We start from the raw sequence: 14,604 nt of genomic DNA, 5'->3' as shown, positions 1-14,604 counted from the left end.
GCATTTGAGGCTGAATGGGAGCAGATCCCTGCAGCCAGGTTCCAAGATCTTGTGGGAAACCAGAAGAGGGGAGCCTGTTATAGAAGCATATTTATGCTCATGGTGTTGGAATGAGATGTTCAACAATCATGTGTAGGTGTAATGTTTGTACGTACACATAGGTTGTTCAGACATCCATATCCTTTTGGCTGTGTAGTTTAGTTTACAGATATTTATTTGTACTGTAATAATGACTTCCTCTTGCCTGTTCAATTGCAAGCCCAACCAGGAATGGAGTCTGCAATTATCCTGTGTATCTGCTGCACGTAACATTTTCTGCATTTCTATTAAATAAACTGACATATTAATAAATATGGTATAATCCTTGTAGCTTGTAGTTTGTTAACTCATGGCCTTTGCTTCTTAAGTAAAGGCTGCATAACAACAATCTACTCCATGACATACTCTCAGACACTCATGGGTACAGATTACAAACACCTACACACAATGTACAGTACTACAGTGTTCCAGTGTGCAGTGTCTGCCTTTTCTTTCTTTGCCTTTCAGAGAGTCCAACAGCAGCTCGACCCACTAGACGCCTGAGAATACAGCAAAGACAAATGTGAGAACGAGACTGAGAAAAAGAAAAAGAGAAACACTGTGTGTGCGCTCTCTCGTGTGTGTGTATGCAAGATACTTTCAATTCAGAAGCTGTGACATCGAACTGAAGTGCTGACAGGTAGTGCACACACACACACACACACACACACACACACACACACACACACACACACACACACACACACACTTTCTCATACGGTTGTAATTGAAAGCCATCACTTTGAGATTCTCTCCTCCACAGGGATTTGCACTGGTTGTCTGCAGCTGCAGGACTTCACTCATCTCTTCTCTTTGATATTACTCCTCACCTGTAGATTACAGTGCTGACTCTCTCTTTTTCTTTCCCTCTCTGTTACTGTAGTACATGATACATGAACACTTCCCCATACCTTGTTTGCACACGCATGCACACACGCATGCTAATAAATGACTGTGTCTCACAATTTGAGCTGTGAAAAATGACAAAACACCAAACCTGACTCTTAAAATGAAACTAATCCTGTCTCCAGCCCAGTGGTTATGCCTCGAATTGCCCAGGTTTCTGTGGCTCGAAAGTGACTGCAGCTGAAGTGGTGAGGTTGAGCTTTTCTGAAACAGAATAACTTATATTTGTCACTTCATAAGTCTAACTGTGCTCTGATGCCCAAGTCTTTTCCCTCTCTCCTCCATTCTGTCTCTGCTATGACTAAACAGTGTAATTCATTCATTATGGATTAGGCCCTAAATTAGGTTAGCACATATTTAATCATTCATGTGGGCTCACTTCTTTGACTGGCCTGCTGAATCATTAATTAGGAGTTTTGGAGATGCTAATTTGTTCTATGATCCACATGAACATCTGAAAGTTGGATGAGCTGATGCCTGTTTTTATGTTCTGTGCTGCTGTGTACCTGTGCATAAAGAGTTTTGTGCAATATTGCTTGTCAAGGGCAGAGGATAATTTTTGGGACGATAAACCTGACCAAGGACTTGTGTCCACTCACCACACACAAACACACAAGAGATCATGCTGAGATTTAAAAAAAAAAAAAACTTCAATGTCTCAGATTTTTGATTAGAAGACACAGGAATAGTAGTAAGATGAGTACACAAACATGCATGTAAGTGTTTTTTTTTTTCTTTTCCCCATGGAGTAGCTAAATAATACACTTTATATACCACAGTGTGTTGTGCCGAGTCAAAAAAGGTTTTAGAAGAGCTTTTAAAATGGGAGAACATAACACATATTAAAAACTAAATCTGAAAAGTTAATCAGAAAGATGCTGCACCCTGCTCACTTTACATGCACATCCTAAAGTCTTCATAACAAATGCATGACAGATACTCACAAGAGACCAGGAAAACCAAACTGGGATTAAAATTTTGGGCATTCTCTCTCACTCTGGGTGGTAAAAACCATTTCAGTATCCATGTGTGCAATGTATGAACAGATAAATTGCAACAAGCTGTGAAACTGTTATCGTTTCAAATCACAAACCATACCTCATAGGCAGAGTCATGAGTTTATACAGACCTGGATTTCACTGAACAACTGGTAAGATCTGAATGTTAGTCTGTATTTCTTTTCTCTTTTTTTTTGTCTCTCTGGCTTTCTCATTGGTTACAGGCAAATCTGATCAAACACCCACACACTCCTGATAAAGCAGATTTGTTTAGCTGAGATAACTGAACGCTACACACCACTGACTCCGAAATACCATGGAGCAAGGGTGATATGCACCTCACCTCAAAAGGTAACCGAATTCACAATGAAAACACTCTAACAGTATGTTCAAGACAATAACACCAAAAGGGGAAGCTGTGAAATGCCTTTTAATGTTAATATCTAAGAAGCTTTTAGATTCAAACAAGTTACTGCATAATTCTTGAATAAAACAAGGAAGCATCCTTTATGCTAAATCCTGTGCTGATTAATATATGCATGAGAGTTTATGCATGTGCGGGAACTGAGAACTAATTTGGGAAAAATGCCCTCAATCCCCCTCCTACCGTTTGATATGAACACCATGGTCTACTGTGTGGCTTATATTCCACACTCTGCTGCCGCTGGGTGCTTAGCTCTCTATTTGCTTTAGTGACCTGGTTATACTGCAGCCTTATCTCACCTCTTCTCTCACTCGATTACCCAGCGCTGGAGTCTCCCTCCCTCCTCGGTCAGCTAAGTCCAGCTTCAATTGGATGAACTCATGTGCTCAGTGTCATAACAGTATCTGTAATATGTAATATCGTTATAGCCTTTTAAAACTTGCACCAGCCCCAGTCTCCCATACAGCATGTCTCTGGGTGCAGTGAGTAGTGACAAGTAAGGCTAAATCATATTTATTGATCAACGTGCAGGAGAGATTATTGCTCAGTCATGGCCAAAGTTGCGCTATATGCACATAATAGTAGTCAGTTCCTTTAGGGAGTAGATTTTTTTTTTCTTTGAAAGGATGCCAGAGGACACTAATTGATTCAAAGTGCTGCAAGGGCCTCAAATCTGAAAACTACAAAGTCACAGCATTTGTTCTAAAATGATGGATGTCTTCATCACTGCAATTTGTAACTTTCCACACAGTCACAGTCAAGCTGAAGGTGTTATGTGTTGTCTGTTGCTGATGCACTTTAGATACACTTTAGAATTTTTATGCCTTTGCCTTTATGCATGTTTGTTGTAGTATGTAGGAACTATCTCTGACTAAGGAGCATGAAAACAGTGCACTGGTGGCAGACACACGAAAAAACCTAATCAATCCATCAGCACATCAACATTTTATCTTGATTTATTCTTTTCTTTGTTTGTTACCCTTTTTAATAGTATGTGCGTATGTCCATCCAATGTTTTTTTTTTCCTTGTTTCCCTGCACTGATGAAGTCATTTCACACTGAGCTTTGAGATTAGCTTTTTTTTTTTTTTTTTTTTTTAACTGTCAGCTTGAGAGTCAGAACAGAGAGCCTCTCAATTACCCTACAAGGGTTAGAGTTACTCACTCAGACATTACTTTTTCAGACCAAACATATTTTAAAACACCTGCTAGCATGGGTAGAATATCAGTGGTCCAGATTTTTATAGTAGAACTTGCAGAAAGGGAACAGATGAGAGAAATATCTGTGCATGTGTATGAGGCAGTAGCTTGATGGAACAACTAAGTGGCGCCCTTGTGCCATTTACTGCCTGGAGCATTTGTCAGGGTTTGAGGAAACAAATTCATAGACAAAAGGTGTGATGCACCTGCAATGATTAAAGAACTATACCCAGCCGTATGGTTAGAAAATATGTTGCATGATTCTCAACAATATTAATATATTAAAAAGAATAAGATCTTGCATTTCATTCATCACCAAAGCAAGAACATTGAAATATTCTGAATGAGATAATGCAATGAATTTCTACTTAGACTGGACTGCAATTTACATGTGCTGTGTAAAAAATAATATTTAATATTTAGTCATTTTTTTTAATCATGTGTAATAATGTTACTTTTGTATTAGAGAAAACCATAAAAACATAAAACTGTAGCCTACTGAGTTCAAAGTCTGCCTCCTCTTTTACAATAACTTTGATTATTCACTAGCTCTAGCCTTTTACCAGTCCATGCAATGCGTGACTATCGCGTCATATATTCTGTCCCATTTATTTTTTGATAATTAGTTTTCACTTAATTGCCTTTCTTTCATCATATCATGCTAGTATAATATAATATAGTCGGACCCACATACATTTTTATGCCGTTATTCCATAGACCGTCTATGCGTTATACGTGATGACGTTTGCTAAGGATTAACAGTCGATATCCGACAAATCGAACGAAGAAACGGAAGCGCAGCGTGAGAAAGAAAATGAGATGTTTTGTGTATGAAGTTAGTTAGCTAGCGTTAACTTATATTATCTTTGAAGCAACCAGATAAAGCGGCGATCTCTTGAAGGAAGCATTTTCCTTCTAGTCCGTAACCTCTGAAATTAGACAGTCCTCCCGGACAAAGCCGTCACTTTCTCTGAGAACAGGAACAAAGTGTCAGGTAACGTTCACTGTGATAACGTTGAATAAATCGGAAAGCTAATGCTAACATTAACTAACAAGTGTCAGGCAGTGTCGTAACGTTTGCCTACTTATGCTGGTATCCAAATATATAAAATAGTAAGTAACGTTTAACGAAGTAAGATAACGATAGTCGTGGCTGTTTTTGGGAGGGCTAATATTGTCACAATGAAGCAACAACGCCAGGCTAACTTAGAACCATGCCGACTAACCAGGTACTTGTAACCCGGCTGGTAAACGAATTAGCTGTTGTTACTGTTAGCTAACTTAGCTGTTACATATTGAGGGCCTTATCTCGGAACATTTTCCTCTCCGTTTAGTTAAACTGGTACAAGAGCACTGATTTTCGGGTTCATACGATGTTTACATGTCCACAGTTTACTGCTATTTGGGATTAGCTACTGTTCTCGGGTGGTACAGCTATGGAGAAACCTTACGCACTATCAGTATGTTTTATTCTGGTTTCACAAAAGGCCTAGATTCACTGATTTTCAGTGGGTCCTGTCTTATAGAAGAGCCTTTTGTCAAAATCCAAACCTTTAGCGGTGTTATTATTACTAGTAGATTACATTGAACTCAGATTGTGAACATTCCTCAATAAATGAAATGATTACAAATGGACACACAGAAACCTTAGGGCCAGGTGCTGTGACACCAGCACAGAAGTACAGGTTGGCCTCTGGGTCTATGGGGAAATAATGAGGCTGCCATCTGTCTTCTGGTTGCACTATACTTGATAGGAACATAGAGGTGACATCAGACATATATAATGCAGAGGGGTTAGCGATGAGTGTGTCAGCAGCACATTTTTACTGCAGGGCCCCCAAAACTATATAATCCAGCTATGGCTACAGTATGAGACCTGCTTGTGTGCTGATGATGAAAAAGATTTGACTTTAGTGAAACATTTGCTCTCATGGCTGGGCTATGTTTGAAGAGATGTTAAAAGAGATCTGTGAAAGATTATTTGTAAAATTAACAAATTGCAGTCACCTCAGCCCAAAGGAAGCTGTAGAACTGTCTGAATCACTTTGTCATTGGTTTTGATTTCATTTTGTTTCCTGTCAGCCAGGATGGACCCAGCTCTACTGAGGGAGAGGGAACTATTCAAGAAAAGGGCTCTCTCCACTCCAGCTGTAGAGAAGAGACAGACATCCTCAGACTCTGGATCACACAAGAAGAAGAAGCCCAAAGTTGACAAGGAGAGTTCCTCAGGGTCCAAACACAGTGCTGGTGAGTAAAGCAGACTGTTTTTAACGTGGATTATAACATGTTAGAGTGTCACAGTAAATAGTTTCTTCTTGGTGTTGTAAGCGGGTTATGTTATGTTATGGATGGAAGCCATGGCACTGCTGACATGAAGTATCTTTGAAACACTGTTTCCAGCATGGATCACCACTGTACTTTTCACATCAGTAAGGACACATCAATCAAACTTTACAGAGCTGATACACTCTTATTATGTTATTGTACTGCCTGAGGCAATGCTACACACAAATGGTTCCTGTTCTTCTAGAAAGCTCAAACATATGAGCCCCTGTTACAAACCACAGATTTTGCCCTTGTCATATTATTTTCATAATTTGAGTAGCTCCTCCAAATTAGTAGGGTTAATCTCTATATACAGGGTGTTACTGTCAAAACCAGTATGTTAGAAGGAGCAGTGATTCACCAGACCTTGTTACTGTCTGATTTCTGGAGTGTGTGCAGGGGAGTCTTCCTCCCCTGCATGCACCTTTAAATCTTCTGAGAATAGCTTGAAAGTAAAAAGGATATGATTTTGCACATAACCAAATAATGGTTGTTTGTGAATTGGATTTTGAGCAGTGACCTCTTGTCGCTCTGCATTTCATGTACGTTTTCAAGCTCATAAACAGATTTCTCAGAGAGCCAGAGGGAAAAAAACTGGTACACAAGTCAGTGACAATTTATTAGGCATTTTGTGGTAAGGCATATGAAATTATACATTGTGCTCAATATGACATGATAAAGTACATCACTGTGCAGCAACCAAATGTCATTTATCATCAAATAATGTTACAATGATTAATGTATTGACAGCACTGGCACACAATTTACTAAGGAACAGAGAAACACAGGCTTTATCCAAAGCAACGATAATGCTCAACTAGGCTTGATCAATTTCTCTGTTGTATATCAGGCCCTTTTGGGAGATGAGGATATTCAAGTTCTTAGATTTGGACAGTATTTTCTGTCTGTGTACAACATTTTACCATGTCTCATTGAAGCTCATTTGTATCCAGCAAGTAAGTGTGTGTAATACTCACGGGGCAGATGTCGCTAAACAAGACTTGTCTCTTTAACCTACAGATACTGGTTCTGATTAGTGTTTTTTTTTAATATTAACATGTTTTGGCCATGCAACTTCATACAGAAAACAAAAGTCCCACCTCAATGTAACACATTCTGCCACAGCCTTCATTTTAAGTGTTGCAAATTTGTGTTTTTTAGGACACTTTATTAGCACTATTTCTACACCGGTGCTCTCTCTTCCCCCTGATTATTTCTGGTGTAAAATATGGCTTCCAGGGTCTGCCCCTTGTCTTACGTGGTAGTGAATATAGCATGTGAAGATTTCCTCGTAACTGAAATGAAAAGCTAATTAGACTCACTCCAGTGAAAAATTGCCCCCCTCCTTTTTTACATTGTTTCGTTGTTTATCGTGTCTCTTCCCTCCGTATCCATCTAACTGTGAGTAACTGAACCACTATTACACAGTTTTAGAAGTTCATTTCTCAGGGCATCGGGGTCAGGGCTGTGGTATTGCCCGGCTCAGCAACGACACCCGAATTCCAGCTATTCCTTTTCTTCATTGCTGCTGCCTCTATACCACCTCAGTGTGGGATTCTGGCTCCTTGCAAATGCTGGTCATGAGCTTGCTGCAGCTTCCCGGCCCCTCCTCTTGTAGCTGGTGATGTGTCTTCCCTTTGGCACAGCACCCACAGTCCAGTAGCTCGTAGAGCACAGCCAATGCGGCCAGAGACAGGACGGTGAGGATGAAGAGCAGAAGGATAACGAAGCACGCCACATTCCAGCCGTCATGGAAGGGGTAGACCTCCTGGACCTGCAAGAAGATGTGGGGGACTGCCCCTGGGTGCGATGGGAGATTACTTGGGTGTATAGTGGCAGTGATGTTGGCCATGATTTCTCCTTGGAGGCAACAAAAACACAGGGAGAAAGACAGATTGTTAGTGCCTGTGCCTGTGGTTTTGAGTTTCACTGCAAGGTGGTGACAGCAAATTAGAGAGCAGTGGTTGTAAAATACTTGTTTCCATGGTGAGAGAATGATTAAAGTATTCCTCTTAAGGCCATAATATTTAGGATTGTCTTCATTTTGAATGTGATGTAATATTTATAACCTGATTTACTAGGCTGCATAGTGCCAGAATTTTAGAAGCACTTGCCTCTAAAAACAATAAATATTAAAAACAAAACAATATCTGTGTCTATAGCCATGTGCACTGCTAATGTGCTGTTTGAAAAGGACACAGTCTCACTAGAGACTACAGACAGAGTAGCCATTTCCTCTCTTTAAACCATCAGGGTTTCTCTGAGGTAAATTGCTGTAATGTGATTATGGTAGTACTACATTATCAGTCATAGAGGTTATCATGTTGTAAAAAGGTAAATTCCAATGCCAGCATGTACACAAAACGAACCCTAGCCTACATCTGTCATTACAGAAATGATTTTTACTTAAAAGACAGTGTGTTATTGGAGCAAAAGGTTATATTGCTAAAGAGCACAAACCCCACTGAGGCCATCTGCTCACAACAAAAATAGACTGAAAAGCCTGGTAGAAAAGGATGGGTGCAGTGAAATGTGACATCTATGCTTGGTTTGCAACTCTTGGGTCACAACACTTGAAAAAACATTCTAGTTATGGAATTGCAGTGTAGTCGTGAAGTTAAAAGATGTGCAGTGTGCATCTTCTCAGGCCGTTTGTCTTTCTTCAGCCATCCTTTCACATTTTCAGCCAACGCCTACCATTTTAAATCCTCAGGGAACAGCATGCCAGTATCTCTGCCCACACACACAAAAACACAAGCATGTGTGTTCATACATGCTTTAAACACACACTTGTATGCACACACGCGCACACACAGTCACAGACATTTTCATATCACCTACTGAGACCAAAGCAGCTGACCCAGATTACTTGAGTCAACCACTGAAAGGAGTTGATACGGGGCATAAGTGCTTCTTTTCACAGTAGACTAAAGCTAAAATTTGTTGAATGTAGATTTGTGGAAACTCAGTTAAACCTGTATGTATGAGACTGTATTTTAGTGGACTTGAAGAGATAGGTGAATGCTCCTTGTGCGATTGTAATTTGGTTCTCTGTGTTACCTGAAACTGTAATGTGATAGAAGCTGTTGCTCTTGTGGTGGCTTCAGTTGTCTCAGGAGATCACACATTTTCACCACAGAACCAAAGTGTGTAAATGATAGTTTTGCACTGGTACCCAAACTCAGCATAATACTGTATGATAGGTACTCATTAATGTGGAAATAGCAGGATAAACTTGAGGCTTGTATGTGGTTATTTGTTGGTTTTGTTTATCTGCATGTCATGGAGTTAAGGTTACCTTTTGTTCCAAAATATGACTAGCAAATATTGCCCTGAAAAATGCCACCTCTTATAGGGTTGTTTCCTCAGTGAAGCTATTGCGGTGCATTTCATTTTCAGATTTTAAGCATAGGTTTGGTTTGATTTAGTATCAGAACAGTATAATGTTTCAGTTTGTTGTTAAGTAGGTTCAGCCTCTGTCCAGGTTGAAAATTGGCACGTTTTACCTTTCCTGCGTGCTCACAGAATGCTTACACTGTAATTGCTATGATCCCTACAGCATCTGTTATATCACCCTGAATGAGCCCCACCCCATCCAAGCTCTTAAAGGTGTTGTAGGACTAGATATTGCTCTCTGGCTACACAGTGGTCGTCTCTCACTAAACACACAAACACCAAACACAGTTATAGACTCATAATGGCCCTGGTTGGCTCCACTTGTCACGTATTTCCACAAACTGACCGACATGATGCCCATGAGTACACGCGCAGACATAGAAACACACACAGAGTTTCTGATGCTTGGTATTCAAGCGGCAGGAGTGCAGACAGACAGGTCCATGTTTATTTAATCTGTTGTGTGTGTGCTCATTCTTGGTTTTAATGTTAAACATGCCATTTAACAATCTTGGCTTGGTTGTTGTTATAGTAGAAATTCAGTTTTTCTATACATTGTTGCTAGATATGGTGATTTGCAGTTTTAGACTTTGATTATGGAACTGGAAAGGATTTGGCTTCGTAAATAGATCTGCTGCATTAAAGATGTATGATTTACCCAGTAAATGCTGGATTACTCACAGAAAACCCTCCTCATAGGCATAGCTGCACATTGAGACCAAGCCTGCAGCCTGTGGCTTAAATTCATACTGTGGTTTGTTATGATCTGTTGATGATGTTGAAACGCGTACACGTTAATCTGAAGATGTTATTCTGAAAAAAATAAAATAAAATAATGCAGACTCACCTGTGTGTCTGGCTCAGTCTTTAGAAGATGCAAGTCAACAGATGCACTCTCCTCTCTCTGGTGCTCCACCTATCGCTCTGTCTTCCACTCTCTCCCTCCTCCGCGTTCACTCCTCGACCTGTTTTCCTCCCCAGCACTGTCATGCGCTTCCAGCCGCCGCTCGTGCACTCGCTCGCTCCCTCCGCCACTCCTTGCAGCTCTTCATGCCTCAGCCGAACGGCACGGGCTCCTCACCAATTATTGGCTCTTTTCTTTTAGCCCTGCCTCTGCGCCGTTCGTTAACCGGCCTGTCACAATTTCAGCGCCCTGCCCACAGTGCGGCTCACAGCAACAGAAGCTCCCGCCCACACCATGAATCATTCATGAATCAGTGTCTGTTTTCAGCTTTGATTGGCGAGTGCTGATTCCAGACCTCAGACAGCCTCCTGGGGGGGGGGGCAGCATTATTGGACTCCCAAGAGAGAATGGGACCAGCTGGCCGGACTTCAAATCACTTTCATGAAATTACGCTCATGTACTGCTCCTGCAGTATTTTTAGAATAATTTTCTTATATTGCAGGATAAGGCAGTTGATATTCTATATTTTTCTAATTGTCAACAAATCCCCTGAAAAAATTTAAACTAACTAATAAGATGTGGCTGTTGTAGCCAAGCCTGATAGAGCTTATTCCTCTGTACAGCTGAGCTCCATTGTTGTCCAGAAACACATCAATCAGTCCAGATTGATGCGCTGGGTGACATGTTCCGTGATTACCATATAAACATGGACACTGTAGCTTATTTTGAATAAATCCCACATACACTGTCTTGCTGATGCACAAAATACTCACTAGCAGACCAAATGTGTGTTAATTGACAGTTGGAAATAGTCCCCAACAAATACGCAGTTTACTCCAGTTTGAGTAAAGTTTATAAAGGACGGTGACCCATCGTTTTTTATTTATTTATTTGATTCAAGTATATATTTGTGAGCCGTTTTAAAGACATTACATCTTCAGTAGGGATGGTTCCACAGACAGGGGCAAGGATGTCAGAAAGTATTGAAACAAACTAATGCATCTTTTTTTCCCCTTAGGATTCGCTGAATGAGGAAAATGTAGAATAATGCATTAAGATTTTTGATTGATTAAATAAAGAATAGTGACCTTGTAAAAAATATGGTTGATGGTTTGGTAGCTTTGACACAAGCTCATGCAAAAATTATGCTCAATGGATTTTTCAGCTGTTTTTCAGCTTCCATCTGTCCATACAATCCACTGTTGTCTGTCAGCCTTTATCATAAATGATGTGACGTTGAAATATGTTACCACACTGTTCTGTCTCTTGTTTTATTCACAGAGTCTAGTAATGGCAACTTTAACATCAAGACGAGCTCTGGGTACAAATTTGGCTGCCTGGCCAAGATAGTCAATTATATGAAGGTAAGCCTCTGTGGACAATTTGTCTGTTACAAAAAAAAACAACAACTTTCTTTAGATATTCAGGGGTGATTCTATTAATCTTTGATGTTTTTGCCTCTGCAAATGAGCACTGTTTCAGACATTTCAGTCTCATAGACATTGTTCCCCTCCAAGTTGATTTAAGCTCTCACAATAGCCTCCATTTAATTGCTAGATTTTAAGCATGTCGTCATCTCCATCAAAGCTCTTTAAAAGCTTGACTTGTTGTCTGTTGTGTCAACCGAGTGAGTCAGTTGTGTCCGCCGTGTAACATTTGGTCCCTGGTCTTTCTTTTGGTATGTAAACAGCTTGTTTATCATGCTGTGGCTCTGCAGAGAGGCAGCCATAATGTCACACTTGCTGTGTGACTCATCCCTCGCTGCAGAGCTCACACTCAACTTGACAGATTTTCTTTGAATGTGTGCTTTTTTGTGCCATCTGTTGAATAGTTTAAAACCATGTTAAATACCCTGACAGTTGGATGAGAGGCACAAAGTCACTGTAGACATTAGACTAAAACGCTGTCACAGATTAAGAATTGGTTGCATTTTAAAATTAGTGCTCAGGAAGATTTTATACAGTTGTTGACTCTGTATGTGTGTTGCGCTTTATGTAAATCCATGTGCTTCTCTGCTCTTTACCCTCAGACAAGGCATCAGAATGGTGATACGCACTTCTTGACCTTAGAAGAGATTCTGGATGAGACCAAACTTCTTGACATCAGCATGAAACAGAAACAGTGGCTCATGACTGAGGTGTGTTTGAAGTACACTTGTTCTTGCCCTGCATCATCACACTGACCTATTTTACACCTGGAATCCACAAATAAGACTTGATTTCCCTCACAGTCATCTGTAGCCTGATGTGAGCAACTGGCAACTATTCTTATGTAGCAACATCCTGTATGTTGCAAAAGAAGGAAGCCACTGAGCAGCCACTGAGCAGCCGCTGAGCAGCCACTGAGCGATTATGCTGATAACACACATCACACATCATTTAACAACTTGTAACTACATGACCTGAAGAAAAAATAGAAGCTACTTTAGCTGAAATGGCTTAAAGCATTATTATATAGTATGTCTGAATCTTTTAAAGATATGTGCAAGGTAAATAAAAAAAATGTTTTTAACCTATTTAGTTTAATGGGAATGAAAATGAAATGAACACTTGTGCACATCTCCTAGCTGGTCTACCACTTAGCTAGAAACTTTAAACTTTAAATTTACTACTGTACTCCCTGCCAATATCAGGCCTTGGTCAACAACCCAAAAATTGAGGTGCGGGATGGGACTTATGGCTTTAAGCCCAAGTACAACCTGAAGGACAAGAAGGCCTTACTGAGGCTGCTGGACAAACATGATCAGCTGGGCCTGGGAGGAGTGCTGCTGGATGATGTAGAGGAGGGGCTTCCCAACTCAGCCAAGGCCATTAAGGTAACACATAATAAATGCAATCTATGTATGTCTATGCAAAGATGCCACCTAATACATACTGCTTTATTGTGTGATCGTTTACAGGCTTTGGGGGATCAGATCATCTTTGTGACAAGACCAGACAAAAAAAAGATCCTGTTCTACAATGACAAACACTGCCAGTTTGTGGTAGATGAAGGTGAGAATTAGTCAGCTTTGTCAACCATGAAATAATTTTATTTCTAGCTCTTTGATCATTGTAATTCTGTCTCAAAATCCTTCTCTCTAAATTACAGAATTTCAGAAACTGTGGAGGAGCGTTCCAGTTGATTCCATGGATGAAGAGAAGATTGAGGAGTACCTCAAAAAACAAGGCATCTCCTCTATGCAAGAAACAGGACCAAAGAAAGTGGTCGGTGTCTTTTGGTCTCCAGTCTGCTTGATTTTTACTCATAACTTCCCAAATTTAAATAAACTTGTCCTCATTTACTTCACTAGAGATAAAGACATTAACATGACACTGTCATTTGTACCTAGTTAATCAAGCATCATAATCAGTACTGATTGTGTGTCTGTGCTCCCTGCAGTTACCAGTTCAAAAGAGGAAGAAGCAAGGTGGGCAGAGGAAGAGACACTTCAAGACCCACAACAACCATTTGGCAGGAGTATTGGAGGATTATTCAGATGGCGTTCCTGTAAAGAAGTGAAGCCCCTTCCCTCACTGCGACATGTCCTCAGAGGAGGGATGTAAAATCTGTAAATCTGAAATGGCTGCAGATGGAGACTCTGGCCACACTACATACAATATAAAGACTTGTCATGGGTGTATGTCAAACAAACTAGCTTCTTTTCCTTTCTTTGCACTCCTCTCAGTGATCAGTGGTCTTGTGTTACATGGAGTGAATAGCACCTGTGCTGTGCAATCCTTTTCAGTTCATTGATCAGTGATGACTGAGGGACACGGAAGGAAAAGAGCACCGACACCATTAAGGATAGTGCGGTGAATGCTCTTACCAAGACTACTATCCGTAAAGGGGAGCACTGCAGCCTTACTGTTAACATGTAAATGAGTTGAAGTGTGTAAATACTTTTTTCTTCATTTTCGTTCAGTATATCACAAAGATGTGTGTGGAAGGTTTTTTTGGAGAGGGTAGCAGCCCTTATCTGATGGCAACAGTTCTTTTATCAGGGACTGCAGAAGACAGGTTTGTGTTGTGCAGTGCATCACATTGACGTCTCTCATCCAGCATAAAACATCTTGGACATTACTTCCTGTGAAATTTCTAAATATTTAAATTCTTTTAGTTTGCAGCACCATGGCATAGTGGTTTAAAATACTAGAATTTTTTTTGAACTTATTTTAATAAATTACACTGTTATAGGATACAGCCTCATTGCTTGATTTACATAAAGTGCAGTGGAAACGGTTCCATCAGACCAGTTAATTGTCATTATAATCGCCACAATAAAGTAGTATATTAAGTTCAAAGTGAGAATCAATAGAAATGCTTAAAATGTATCATGTCGTGCATATTTTTCCCACAATATTAGAAACACTGTAATGAAATTACCAACTACTG

General features: G+C 40.2%; 2 protein-coding genes across 3 annotated transcripts; one reads left to right on the top strand and one right to left on the bottom strand.

The window, feature by feature from the left end:
* Positions 1 to 4,369: 4,369 nt before the first annotated feature.
* On the top strand, positions 4,370 to 14,408 carry gtf2e2 (general transcription factor IIE, polypeptide 2, beta). Of its 2 annotated transcripts, none has more exons than XM_018695555.2 (8): positions 4,370 to 4,599; positions 5,692 to 5,852; positions 11,512 to 11,594; positions 12,260 to 12,367; positions 12,863 to 13,045; positions 13,130 to 13,223; positions 13,321 to 13,436; positions 13,612 to 14,408. In XM_018695555.2, the coding sequence occupies exons 2-8, from the start codon at positions 5,693 to 5,695 to the stop codon at positions 13,729 to 13,731; spliced, it is 864 nt and encodes a 287-aa protein (XP_018551071.1). In that variant the 5' UTR covers positions 4,370 to 4,599; position 5,692; the 3' UTR covers positions 13,732 to 14,408. The 2 variants fall into 2 exon arrangements, with proteins under 2 accessions (XP_018551071.1, XP_018551070.1); XM_018695554.2 differs by having other exon boundaries at positions 5,688 to 5,852.
* Positions 6,531 to 10,532, bottom strand: smim18 (small integral membrane protein 18). The gene is made up of 2 exons (XM_018695559.2): positions 10,174 to 10,532; positions 6,531 to 7,790 (listed from the first exon to the last, which is right to left on the bottom strand). The coding sequence occupies exon 2, from the start codon at positions 7,780 to 7,782 to the stop codon at positions 7,465 to 7,467; it is 318 nt and encodes a 105-aa protein (XP_018551075.1). The 5' UTR covers positions 7,783 to 7,790; positions 10,174 to 10,532; the 3' UTR covers positions 6,531 to 7,464.
* Positions 14,409 to 14,604: the final 196 nt, after the last annotated feature.

This window comes from Lates calcarifer, linkage group LG5 (assembly GCF_001640805.2).
Source record: "Lates calcarifer isolate ASB-BC8 linkage group LG5, TLL_Latcal_v3, whole genome shotgun sequence".
Classification (NCBI taxonomy): Eukaryota; Metazoa; Chordata; class Actinopteri; family Centropomidae; genus Lates; species Lates calcarifer.
The sequence above is the reverse complement of the archived record's forward strand: the minus strand, read 5'-3'. Positions and strand labels throughout refer to the sequence as shown.